Source organism: Canis lupus, chromosome 26 (assembly GCF_011100685.1).
Source record: "Canis lupus familiaris isolate Mischka breed German Shepherd chromosome 26, alternate assembly UU_Cfam_GSD_1.0, whole genome shotgun sequence".
In the NCBI taxonomy this organism is placed as follows: Eukaryota; Metazoa; Chordata; class Mammalia; order Carnivora; family Canidae; genus Canis; species Canis lupus.
In genome coordinates, this window is record NC_049247.1 from 26215943 (window position 1) to 26228578 (window position 12636).

General features: G+C 40.8%; 1 gene segment (V, D, J or C); it reads left to right on the forward strand.

The window, feature by feature from the left end:
• Window positions 1-1283: 1283 nt before the first annotated feature.
• On the forward strand, window positions 1284-1821 carry LOC119866059. The segment is given in 2 exon segments: window positions 1284-1385; window positions 1487-1821. Coding segments are annotated over 2 exon segments (381 nt in total).
• The last annotated feature ends 10815 nt before the right edge of the window (window positions 1822-12636 follow it).

The window sequence follows — 12636 nt, forward strand, 5'->3', positions numbered from 1 at the left end:
CAGTTCTTATTTCTTATTGGACTTTCTCATTTATGTCACTACTTTATAATTATCTATGGAAATAGATACTGTTTGTGTTTTTAGCTTTCCCCATTCCTTCTTCTTTCTTTGTATGAATATCATTCCTCATCTCAAAATTTGATAGATGTGAAATTACCTACTGTTTTTTAAAGTGTCAGGGATGCCTTAGTTTAACTGGAAGATCATGAATATGATTGTTTTTCTCTGATATGAGTTTAGGATCTCAAACATGAAGAGAAAGGAAAAAAGAACATGCATGGTTTATCAAACCAACAATTTACAAGTAGTTGCAAAATGAATGGCAGGCATTTTGGTATCTAACACTTGGGCAAACATGAGCCCTGAGCCTCATCTTCCCCTGTTCCTGGAGACTCCTTTTGCTCCTGCAAGTCCTCCTTCTCCAGGTTCCTTCCCCAGCCTTCCAGGACCTTCTGATTCTCAGCAGAACACAATGGGAAATTGAGTTCAAAATGGTCCATGAGACTCACTAGTTCACAGAGTGTTGGGTTGATTTCTGATAAAGAGACATCCTTGGTCAGCTCGCCCTGGACTACTGCAGACATGGTCCCTGATTAACGAAGAGAAGAGGGATCCCTGGGTGGCGCAGCGGTTTGGCGCCTGCCTTTGGCTCAGGGCGTGATCCTGGAGACCCGGGATCGAGTCCCACATCGGGCTCCTGGTGCATGGAGCCTGCTTCTCCCTCTGCCTGTGTCTCTGCCTCTCTCTCTCTCTCTCTGTGACTATCATAAATAAATAAAAATTAAAAAAATAATAATAATAATTAAAAAAAAAAACGAAGAGAAGAGCACCATCATTACATCTGTCACATAGACTCTGAGATTCCCAGTGTCCTCATGGCTGGAGGAGTGACTGCTAAGATCTCCAAAGAGACAAGGAGCAATGTCCCTGGGGAGGGAAGAAAATGTCCCAGAGAGGGATTAGAGTTGAGGTGATTTAGAGGCTGGGCCAGGAGTTGGAGAATGTATCCATCTCCTCATACAGCTGTCAGGATTCTCAGCGAGGAACTTTGGGATGGACATCACCAGAGTCATAGGTCATTGATTTGGAGAAAGATGTCTTCCTGCCAGTCTGTGTCCCAGGTCACCCTGCAGACATTTGTGTGTGTGAAGTCCCAGCATGGGTCCCTTTCAAGATCTCCCAGGTGACTTTTAGGTGACTGTGGGGCAGGAAGAGAGAGGAAGCTGATTTGCATAAAACACTTGCTTATTCTCATAGGTCTGGAGTCATGAAAAGGTCCTGGAACACCCTTCGCCAGCCAAAGAGCCTGTGGAGCCCACCTCTAGTGAGGATCCCAACCATGGCCTGGACGGTGTTTCTTCTCGGGCTCCTTACTTATGGCTCAGGTCACGGAAATGGACTCTGCATCTGTTCGGGGCACAGAGAAGCAGGGATTCACGTGATCCTTGTCTCCCAAAATAGCACCTTTCTCTCTTTTTGGTTTTAGGAGCTGATTCTCAGATTGTGGTGACCCAGGAACCATCACTGTCAGTGTCTCCAGGAGGGACACTCACACTCACTTGTGGCCTCAGCTCTGGGTCAGTCACTACAAGTAACTACCCCAGCTGGTACCAGCAGACCCCAGGCCAGGCTCCTAGCACAGTTATCTACAACACAAACAGCCGCCCCTCTGGTGTCCCTGATCACTTCTCTGGATCCGTCTCTGGGAACAAAGCCGCCCTCATCATCACAGGAGCCCAGCCTGAGGACGAGGCTGACGACTACTCTGTTGCAGAACATGTCAGTGGGAGCAGCTTCACTTACCCACAACATCTCAGATAAGGAGGAAGTGAGACAAAAACCCCTGGGTCCTTTTATCTGGTCCTCTCATTGAGAAGCATCTGTGGAGCTTACAGTCAAGTGTATGACAGTGATGCTAAGCACAGTGACAGAGACAGATGAGTGGGTGGGCCACAGTCCTGGGGCCATAGCTCCCAAGCAGGGACACAGGCCCTAAGGTAGTGAATCCCTTTACTGGTGACCTCAGTAGAGCATAATCCTCGGGGATGCTGGCCTGAAATGGTGCCTCCCTGTAACTCTTTCCTTTCTTAAAGGCAATATCCATGGACCCTCTAAACTGTTAGATAAAATGTTTATTAATCCTAAAATCTTAACACCACTAATACTTTCTTGCTCATAAAATGTGTAGAATAGATGAAATCCATACAGACGATAGCACACACCAGCATACTATGTTTTAGGAAATATTACACTTATATTTATATTTTCTTTTTTCTAAGATTTTAGTTTTCAGGAACCTCTACATAAAGCATCGGGCTCAGTCCTACAACCAAGATCAAGAATCCCACCCTCCAGTGAATGAGCTAGCAAGGAGCCCCTATAGATGCATATTAATTTTTTTTTAAATTTATTTTTTATTGGTGTTCAATTTACTAACATTCAGAATAACCCCCAGTGCCCATCACCCATTCACTCCCACGCCCCGCCCTCCTCCCCTTCCACCACCCCTATTTCGTTTCCCAGAGTTAGCAGTCTTTACGTTTTGTCTCCCTTTCTGATATTTCCCACACATTTCTTCCCCCTTCCCTTATATTCCCTTTCACTATTATTTATATTCCCCAAATGAATGAGAACATATAATGTTTGTCCTTCTCTGACTGGCTTACTTCACTCAGCATAATACCCTCCAGTTCCATCCACGTTGAAGCAAATGGTGGGTATTAATTTTTTCAAAAATTTTATTTATTCATTCATGAGTGCTACACAGAGAGAGGCAGAGACATAGGCAGAGGGTGAAGCAAACCCCCTGTAGGGAGCCTGATGTGGGACTCCATCTTGGGACTCTAGGATCATGCCCTGAGCCAAAGGCAGACGGCAAACTATGAACCACCTAGGCATCCCTAAATGTGTAATTTCAACACAGAAAATATTTTATGTATTTATCTGAAAGAGAGAGATGGCATGAGATAAGGGGGAGGTGAGGGAGAGGGACAAAGGATTCCTTGCCCAGCATGTAGCCCTATGCTGGAATGGATATCAGGACCCCAGCATCATGTCTTGAGCTGAAAGCAGGTTATTAACCACCTGAGCCACCCAGGCATAAAATTTTTTTAAAAAAAATTATTTCTTTAAACAAAATTTGTCAACATATAACACCAGTGCCCATCCCATCAATGCCTTCCTTAGTGCCTCTCACCCAGTCACCCTGTCCCCTACTCTCCTCCCCTTCTGAAACCCTTTCTTTGTTTCCCAGAGTCAGGACTCTCTTATGGTTTGTCTTCCTCCCAAACTTCCCACCACCCAGTTTTGCTCCTTTCCCTTATAGTCCTTTTCACTCTTTCTTATATTCCACATATGAGTGTAACCATTTGATGATAGTCTTTCTCCAATTGACTTATTTCACTCAACAAAATACCTTCCAGTTCCATCAGGTCAACAGAAATTGTAGGTAATTCATCCTTTATGATGGCAGAGTAATATTGCATTGTATATATCCCCTTTGTCCATTCATCTGTCAAAGGATATGGTGGCTCCTTCCACAGTTTGGCTATTGTGGACATTGCTGCTATGAACACTGGGGTGCAGGCGTCCCATCATTCCACTACATCTGGATCTCTGGGGCAAATACCCAGTAGTGTAATTACTGGGACTAGTGTAGCTCTATTTTTACCTTCTTGAGAATCCTCTGGACTGTTTCCCAGAGTGGCTGTAACAGCTTGAATTCCCACCAACAGTGCAAGAGAGTTCTCCTTTCTCCAATTCTTTCCAACATTTGTTGCTTCCTGTCTTGTTAATGTTAGCCATTCTCACTGGTGTAATGTGGTATCTCATTGTGATTTGGATTTGTGTTTCCTTGACGACAAGTGACTTGCAGCATTTTCTCATGTACTTTTTGTGCCACATGCAGGTCTTTGGAAAAAAAGTCTGTTTATGGCTTCTGTCCATTTCATGATGGATTATTTTTTCTTGGGTGTTGACTTTAAGTTCTTTAAAGATCTTGGATATTAGCCCTTTATCTTATATGTCATTGGCAAATATCTTCCCACATTCTGTAGGCTGTCTTTTAGTTTTGTTGACTGTTAATGTTGCTGCACTGAAGCTTTTTATCTTGATGAAGTCCCAATAATTCATTTTTTATTTTGTTTCCCTTGCTTTCTTATATGTATCTTGCAAGAAGTTGCTGTGGCCGCGTTCAGAAAGGGTGTTGCCTGTGCTCGCCTCTAGGATTTTGATGGAATCTTGTCTCACTTTTAGATCTTTCATCCATTTTGAGTTTATCTTTGTGTGTGGTGCAAGAGATTGGTCTAGTTTCATTCTTCTGCATGTGGATGTCCAATTTTCCCAGCACCATTTATTGAAGAGACTGTTTTTGTTCCAGTGGATAGTCTTTCCTGCTTTGTCAAATATTAGTTGACCATAGAGTTGAGGGGCCATTTCTGGATTCTCTATTCTTTTCCATTGATCTATGTGTCTGTTTTTGTGCCAGTACAAAACTGTCTTGATGACCACAGCCTTGAATTACAACCTGAAATCTGGCATTGTGATGCCCCCAGCTATAGTTTTCTTTTTTAAAATTCCCCTGGCTATTTGGGGTCTTTTCTGATTCCACAAAAATCTTAAGATTTTTTTTTCCAACTCTCTGAAGAGAATGACTCCTTAATTTCTCTTTCTTCAATCTCATTGTTAGTGTATAGAAATGCCACTGATTTCTGGGCATTGAATTTGTATCCTCCACCTTGCCAAATTGCTGTATGAGTTTCACAACCTTGGGGTGGAATCATTTGGGTTTATACGTACAGTATTATGTCATCTGCAAAGAGGGAGTGCTTGACATACTCTTTGCCAATTTGAGTGCGTTTTATTTCTTTTTGTTGCCTGATTGCTGAGGCTAGGACTTCTAGTACTATCTTAAAGAACAGTGGTGAGAGCGGACATCCCTGTCTTGTTCCTGATCTTAGGGGAAAGGCTCTCAGTATTTCCCCATTGAGAATGATATTTGCTGTGGGCTTTTCGTAGATGGCTTTCAAGATGTTGGGGAATGTTCCCTCCATCCCTACACTATGAAGAGTTTGGATCAGGAATGGATGCTGTATTTTGTCAAATGCTTTCTCTGCATCTAATGAGAGGATCATATGATACTTGTTTTTTCTCTTGTTGATGTGATGTATCACGTTTATTGTTGTATGATTGTTGAACCAACCTTGAATTCCCCGATTAAATCCCACTTGGTCATGGTGAATAATCTTAATGTACTATTGGATCCTATTGGCTAATATCTTGTTGAGAATTTTTGCATCTGTGTTCATCAGGGATATTGATGTATACTTCTCCTTTTTAGTGGGGTTTGTTTGGTTTTGGGATTAAGGTGATGCTGGCCTAATAGAATGAGTTTGGCAGTATCCCATCCCTCTCTATTCTTTGGAACATTTTTAGTAGAAACGGCTTTATTTCTTCTTTAAACGTTTGATAGATTCCCTTGGGTAGCCATCTGGCTCTGGACTCTTGTGTCTTGGAAGGTTTTTGATGACTGCTTCAATTCCCCCCCTGGATATTGGCCTGTTCAGGTTTTCTGTTTCTTCCTATTATAGTTGTGCATTTTTATAATAAAATATTTGCATTTTTCCAGAAATGTGTCCATTTCTTCTAGATTACCTAATTTATTGGTGTATAGCTTCTCATAATATGTTTTGAAAATCATTTGTATTTCCTTGGTATTGGTTGTGATCTCTCATTTTTCATTTATGATTTTATTAATTCGAGTCATTTCTCTCTTCTTTTAAATAAGGATGTCTAATGGTTTATGTTTCTTATTACTTCTTTCAAAGAACCAACACCTTGTTTTGTTGATCTCTTCTACAGTTCTTCTGGGTCTACTTCATTGAGTTTTGCTTTCTTCTTCTGCTTGGTGTATGTTTTATTTGCTGTTCTTCTCCAGTTTCTTTAGGTGTGAGGTTATCTTGTGTATTAGGGTTTTTTTCAAAAATTTTGAGGGATGTTTCTATTGCAATGTATTTCCCTCTTAGGACTGCTATGCCATTTCCCAAAGATTTAGAATGGTTGTATCTTTATTTTAGTTAGTTTCTCTTTGGAAGCTCCCTGTATCTTATGTCTTTTGAGGAAAAGTTCCTAATAACATTGTGTAATTTTTCTAAGGAAATTGGTTTATTTAAGCATTTTTGGACTTTTTTCTTCTTCTTAATAAAGTGTACCTGTTATTTATTATTAACCCATATTTATCATTCTTTATTTTTGTCCACATTTCATTACTTATTTCCATATTTGCATATGATACATTTTCATTTAAAAGTTTTCAAGAGGTTTATCTTATTCTGAAATTGATAAACCTGACTATGAAGCACTATTTTGATTTAAATACAGGTCATGATTGTGTGGACACCAGGAAGCTCTGGGCCATTGCGACTGGCAAGTTAAAAGGACTGATGCCCACTTTCTTGACACATGAGAAGGGCCTGAACCTGCTTCAGTGGGACTTGGAGCAGGACTCCACCCATTTGAGGCTCTTCTCTGCTGTGACTCTGTAACCCCCTGGTGAAACTGGATGGTGGCATTTCTCAACCCTCATGGAAACCTACATCATCTCTTCCTTCTTCCTGTGACTAAAGGCATCACCAGTCCAGAATCATGTAGGGAACAGTCATGGGGAATGTGACCCCATATGTCATGAGTGACTCCATTCCCAAGAGCAAAAGGAAAGAAGGAGTAAGACTCTGTCTGCAGATCTCATCGTTGTGCCCAGGAGGCTGCACTGTCATTTCCTTCATGGTTCAATGCCCCATTGTGACCTACAATGCACATGAGAACACCGTCTGCTACCCCAGTGTAGCTCAGAGAGCAGATCCTGCCTTCACTTACAGGACGTGGTGCTCACCATGTCACCCCTCCACGGTGTGGGATTCCAGAATACCCACCTGTTTCTAGTCTGCACACATGAGCTCCAGGAACTACAAAGTCAGCATGATTAAGGTCCTTGTTCAGGTGACCAAATGTCAGAGAGGGCAACTGAGGATAGGACCCTTGTGATGGGAAGAATAACTGGGGGGTGTCCTGAGAGGAGTGTGGGGGAGTTCCCTCAAACTGGAAGATTAAGGTGAGTGGCAGATGACAAGTTGTTAAGATCACAGGGGCTTCTCTGACCTGACAGGAGCCTGAGCTTTGAAAGGATCAATCTTCTCCCAGGTTTTTTGTATCTATCTAGCTTCCTCATGCCCTCATCCATTCACTCTAACACATTCCACAGGTTCCTCAGATAGCTCTCCTTTGGAGGGGCAGGGGCCCTATGCTGGAGAACCCGCAATGATCTAGGCAGAGGATGTCCATTTCCTTTGCCTTAGATAGTCCTCTCTCACCCTGCACTTTTTGCTTAACCTTCTCTCCTCTCCTGGACATCTTGTAACTTTTGACTTCCTATCCCTCTGTTATTGATTTGGTTCTCCAAATATGAATCATCTCCATTTTCAGAGTACATGGTTAAAATCTCCCCTTCATCTGGGATTCCTTGAAAAACGCCTCTCTCATTCTTCAACAGGCCCAGAGAGGGCCTTTCCCTGAAACACCATTTTCTATGACAGAGTTTCATAATTCTGTCTCTGATTTCTTCTTCTTACACTTGCCTTTGTCTAAGACCAGAAGCAGAGACGGGCAAATATGTGGAGTAGATGTATGGGGATAGGCCCCTACCTTATATAGAGAAGATGCATCTTTGCAAGGGAACATTAATTTTGTTGAAGGTCCATGAATCTTTCCTAGAATCCTCATTCAGATCCTTCCTCACTTGGAGAGTTCAGAGGTGGGGCAGACCCACATATCTCAGGGGAGGACTGCTGGTCTTTGACAACCTCCTCCCCTAAGGACTCACTTAGATGGTCCCCGTCCTCCTCAACACAAATTACCCTTATTTTCAAAATCTGACCTTTTTGTTATTCATATGTCATATCCCATCTATATCTATGTATTTTAGATATTTATATACATTTCAGATATTACAGCATATTTTAAAATTATGTACTTTATGAATATCTGGGTCTTAGAGATTCAATACTGAATAACTTCTATAACTTCTTTATTTGTATCTGAAGAAGTCTCAGTAGTGGAACATATGAATCAATTAAACAAGGTACCATTATATGGGAAATAATTTATTACCAGAAACTTATAGTTACTCACTGCATGATTCCAGCATGAATAGACAATAAGGATGTCTAATTGGAATGAAATATACTTTTTTAAAAATCAACCTTCAAATAATCCAGCAGTTGTAGGTGTGTGTCAAAACTTGAGGGTTATTCCCTAGATATCATTGTTCTCAGAGAAGGGGAATTATGGTCCAGTGAGGAGATGGGGGAGATGTTAGAGCTTGGAGGAGGGAGTGGAAGCTGGGGAACCAGCAGAGAAAAGCTCCTTGTAAGGAGGAGGGTGTCCTCTACCAGGGGCCACATCCTGAGGAAGCAAAGAGCTGGAAGCATATCTCTCCTCTCCCTCCTGCCAAAATCACTGTGTCAGGAACAAAGAGGGAAGCTCCTTCTTCACCCCATCTCTTACTCCTTTGACTGCATCAACCGGAGAATTCTTGGTCCTTGTGAAATACATGTTTCACAAATGATTACATAGGTTCTAGAAAACATAAATCAGATGTATGTCAAACTGGAAAAGAAGAAAAAGCTTTAGAGTTTTCTATTTTCCCCATAAGGGGTCGAGGCAACAGCCATTTTATTTAGTCATCTACTTTTTCCTGTGCATACAGTCAATCATGTTAGATTGCTTATTTTAAGGTCACGGTTGCAGAGCTTCCTGTTTCATTACTTGTTCCTACTCTTCCAAAATAGGGAACAAACTCTATCATCAATCCTCAATGAGATCTATCTAGTATCTCCCACAGGAGTTCAAGTGGTAATGCCCTATCCCAACCAGGTAGTGTTGTCTATATCCAAAATGAAGAAGCCCAAAAAAGATACTAATAAACAATTCTATTTAGGATAGCATCAAAAAGAATAAAACATTTAGGAGGGAATATAACGAGTAGGAAAAAAATGTAAACTGAAAACTACAAAAGGTTGCCAAAAATTAAGCAGATTTCAGTAAGTGAGAAGACACGGTGGCAATGGATTGGATGACTTAATATAGTGAAGCTTCAACCACATTCATTCAAATACATCTACACACTTGGTGTCATCCTGCCATTTGGACACTCTCCTGGTTCAATCCTTCACTGTCTACTGTTCATCCCCTCTGGTTCCCTATTAGGCAAGATGTTAGACAATAGCTGTTTATTGGACTCAGATCTTAGACACACAACTCCAGTGACTTCCATGGAACTCTGAACAATATTTCTAGGTTAGAGTCTAATGTAATTAAAGTGAAGGACCATGATGGTGTCAGTGCAGGGGAGGTTGAAGAACACCTCAGAAGTGAGGAGAGGTTCATTTATAGTAAGGTTCTCTTAATAGGAATCATCATGCTGAGTAAATAACAGAATGAGCCTAGAAATACAAAGTATATCAGAGGGACAAGCAAATTAGAATTTCTGGCTAACATTCAAGGGAAAAATTGATCTCAGACAAATCAGTAGGAGTGGAAGACACATTTCCCCTGATGGCATTATATTGTCATAGCAAATATAGGCTGAAAAGCCTTAGCAGTGAGGGATGCAGACTTGACAGGAAATTTACATGGTAACAAGAAAACAACAACAACGTTCAAACGAAAGAAGAATTCACATAGAATTATTACAAGGTGTGAGCCACTTTGGTACCCTGAGAACCTTATGACCTTTACTTCTTTCAAGAGGATGATAGAGTGGTATGGACCTGAGGCACCTGGAAGAAGCAAACTCCATGACAGGTAATTCTGAAATATCTGGTAATATGAGCACAATTCAATTTATCATGTATTTAACTGTCTGGAGACCATTAGTTTTTTGAAAATAAGTGTCAGGGCCAAAGTTGACAAGGGCAACTCCTCATTCTCCTTTCCTGGGCAGTGACATTAAAATGATCCAATTACACAGTCTGGACACCATTCCAGGAGTGTTGGGTGGAGTCAGAGGAGATGGTGGGCTAAGCATGTTAGCACAACAGGGGGCTCTGTCGCATGGGTCCTGTGAGACCAGACTTCTGGGCCAGGTGTCTAAGAAAATACACAAATTCCTGCAAACTGAGCAGGCAGTGTCCTCAGTGAAGTTTTGTGCTGTACAGGAGTCCCTGGAGTCTCATGAGTTCTCAGTTCTGACTCAATTTCTCCAGGCACATTTCATCCTCAATCCCCATGGAGTCATTTTCAGAGCTGATGTTCAGGCAGAGGGAGACAATCCCTTACCTGGTCAAATTTGCTTTTTAAAAAATCATCAGTATTGCTACCTGTGTCTAAGGTGAGAGACCTTTGATGAGGGGCAAATGGGAATGCCACCAGTGAGTCCTCAGGGATCAGAGTGGTGGGGCTTCTCTGTCCTGTCCTGATTCTTCCCTTTACCTCCTCCCTCATCAACAAGGGGTTCCTTTCAGTGATGAAGGAAAAGATGCATAGGGCGGTCATTTGTAGTCCCTTGCTCTCATTATTTGCACAGGATGGTCATCTCCCCAGTCATCCAGTTGCCTTATGGTTCAAGCTCTTCTTCAGGGGGCTAAACTGGAATATGCTATGCTGTCGTCTGTGGTAACAGATAATTTTTTCTCTTAGAAAAAAATATTCATATTTGCATCTAATTTCTAATCTCTCTCTATATACATAATATATACTTGAAATATATTGCATAAATATGTAAGCATTAAACATATGATAAATATATAATGTATTATATTTCAAGACTATTATTCGAATGAGAGAGAGAGAATGTGTGGGGAAGGGCAGAGGGGAGGAGTGAGAAATTTTAGCAATTCCATTGTAGAGGTGACAAGCAGATGTGGGGAATTGAGACCAGACGAACCTCCTGAGTTCTGTCCTCAATCCATTGGGCCTGAACAAAATGGCTTGTTGTTTGGAAGCTCATTTGTAGCATGTATGGATTCAGACTGTGTGTTCTCTAGGCCTTGAGATGGGATCTTCATAAGGACTTTTACTACCATCCCTGGTGTCACCCCATACCATAGTTATTTCCTCTTCACCAAGTCATTAGAAACGCTGGCACATTTGGCCAACCTCATAGGCAAAGATTATAGCAGCAGAACAAAGACACTTGGGGTTTCAGAAATACAGAAGCCGATGGAGAGCAGCTGGTGCCCTGACTGGTATGGTTCCACTTCTAGTATGATCTGGATGACTGGAAAATGTGATGTGAAATGTCTCTTAGAGAAGATGTGTCCCATTTCCCCTGAAAAATGACAAAAATAAAACCTAACAGACAAAATCAATAAACCAGAGGCAGAATGTATTTCAGATAAATTGCCAAACTTCTGGAGAGTTGAGCAGTCATAAGTATACAGATACAAATATATATAAGAAGGAAAGAAAGAAAGGATATAAAGAGAGAGAAAGAAAGAAAAAGGAAGAAAGAAAAAGGAAGGAAGGAAGGAAAAACGTTATACAATGTATTTCTCAAACAAAGCACAAGAAAAAAAGTGGCTAAAAAGTAAGTTAAAGACATTACCAGATATTTCACAGAAGGAGATAGGGAGATTTCATATAAACATGTGATATTCTATTCCATACTATATATCATTAGGGAAAAGCAAAAGCAAATATGAATGACTACCATTGCACAATTATCAGAATGGCCAAAATCAAGTAGACTGACATAAGATAGATTATGAACAGAAAAAGAATCATTTAAAATAGCACCAAATGGGGCAGCTCTGGTGGTTCAGCCATTTAGCAGTGCCTTCAGTCCCGGGTGTGATCCTGGCGACCAGGGATGGAGTCCCATGTCAGGCACCCTGCATGGAGCCTGCTTCTCCCTCATCCTGTGTCTCTGCCTCTCTCTCTCTCTCTCTCTGTGTGTGTGTGTGTGTCTCTCATGAATAAAAATAAAATCTTCAAAAAAAATAAATAAATAAAATAAAATAGCCCCGAATATGCATTGTCGCCACCCATACTCTCAATGATATGTCATGTTAGTATGACACATCTTCCCAATGATGCACTAAGAACATCAATTCACTTCTGTGCTATTTCTCCCCAAATCCATAAAATTAATGTAATCATGAGAAAAAATCAGAAAAACCCATGTTCTGGGACATTCTACAATATACCACACCAGCTGTCTCCAAATTCCCAAAATCAAGAACAGAGAAAGCCTGAAACTCATACATTGGAGGATTTTAGTATGTCCTTATGAATAAATGCAATGTTATTACTTGGATTGATTTTAGGCAAAGCAGTGTTAAAATAAGTAAATAAACAAACAAACAAACAAACAAACAAATTTTGAAATTCAGATTGAGTCTGCAATTTTTTCAGGATTATCACACCACTGGTAAATACTTATTTTTATAAACATATCATAACAACACAAAATGTTACCATTAGAAAAATCTAGGTGAAACATAGAGATCTCTATCCCATATTTGTATTTATTTCCTTAAATGTAAACTTATTACAGAATAAAATTTCTATACACAAACAAATAAAAGAAAAAAGGAATAAAAATTTCTTCTCTCCACTCCTCTGCATTTAAGAACAGAAAGA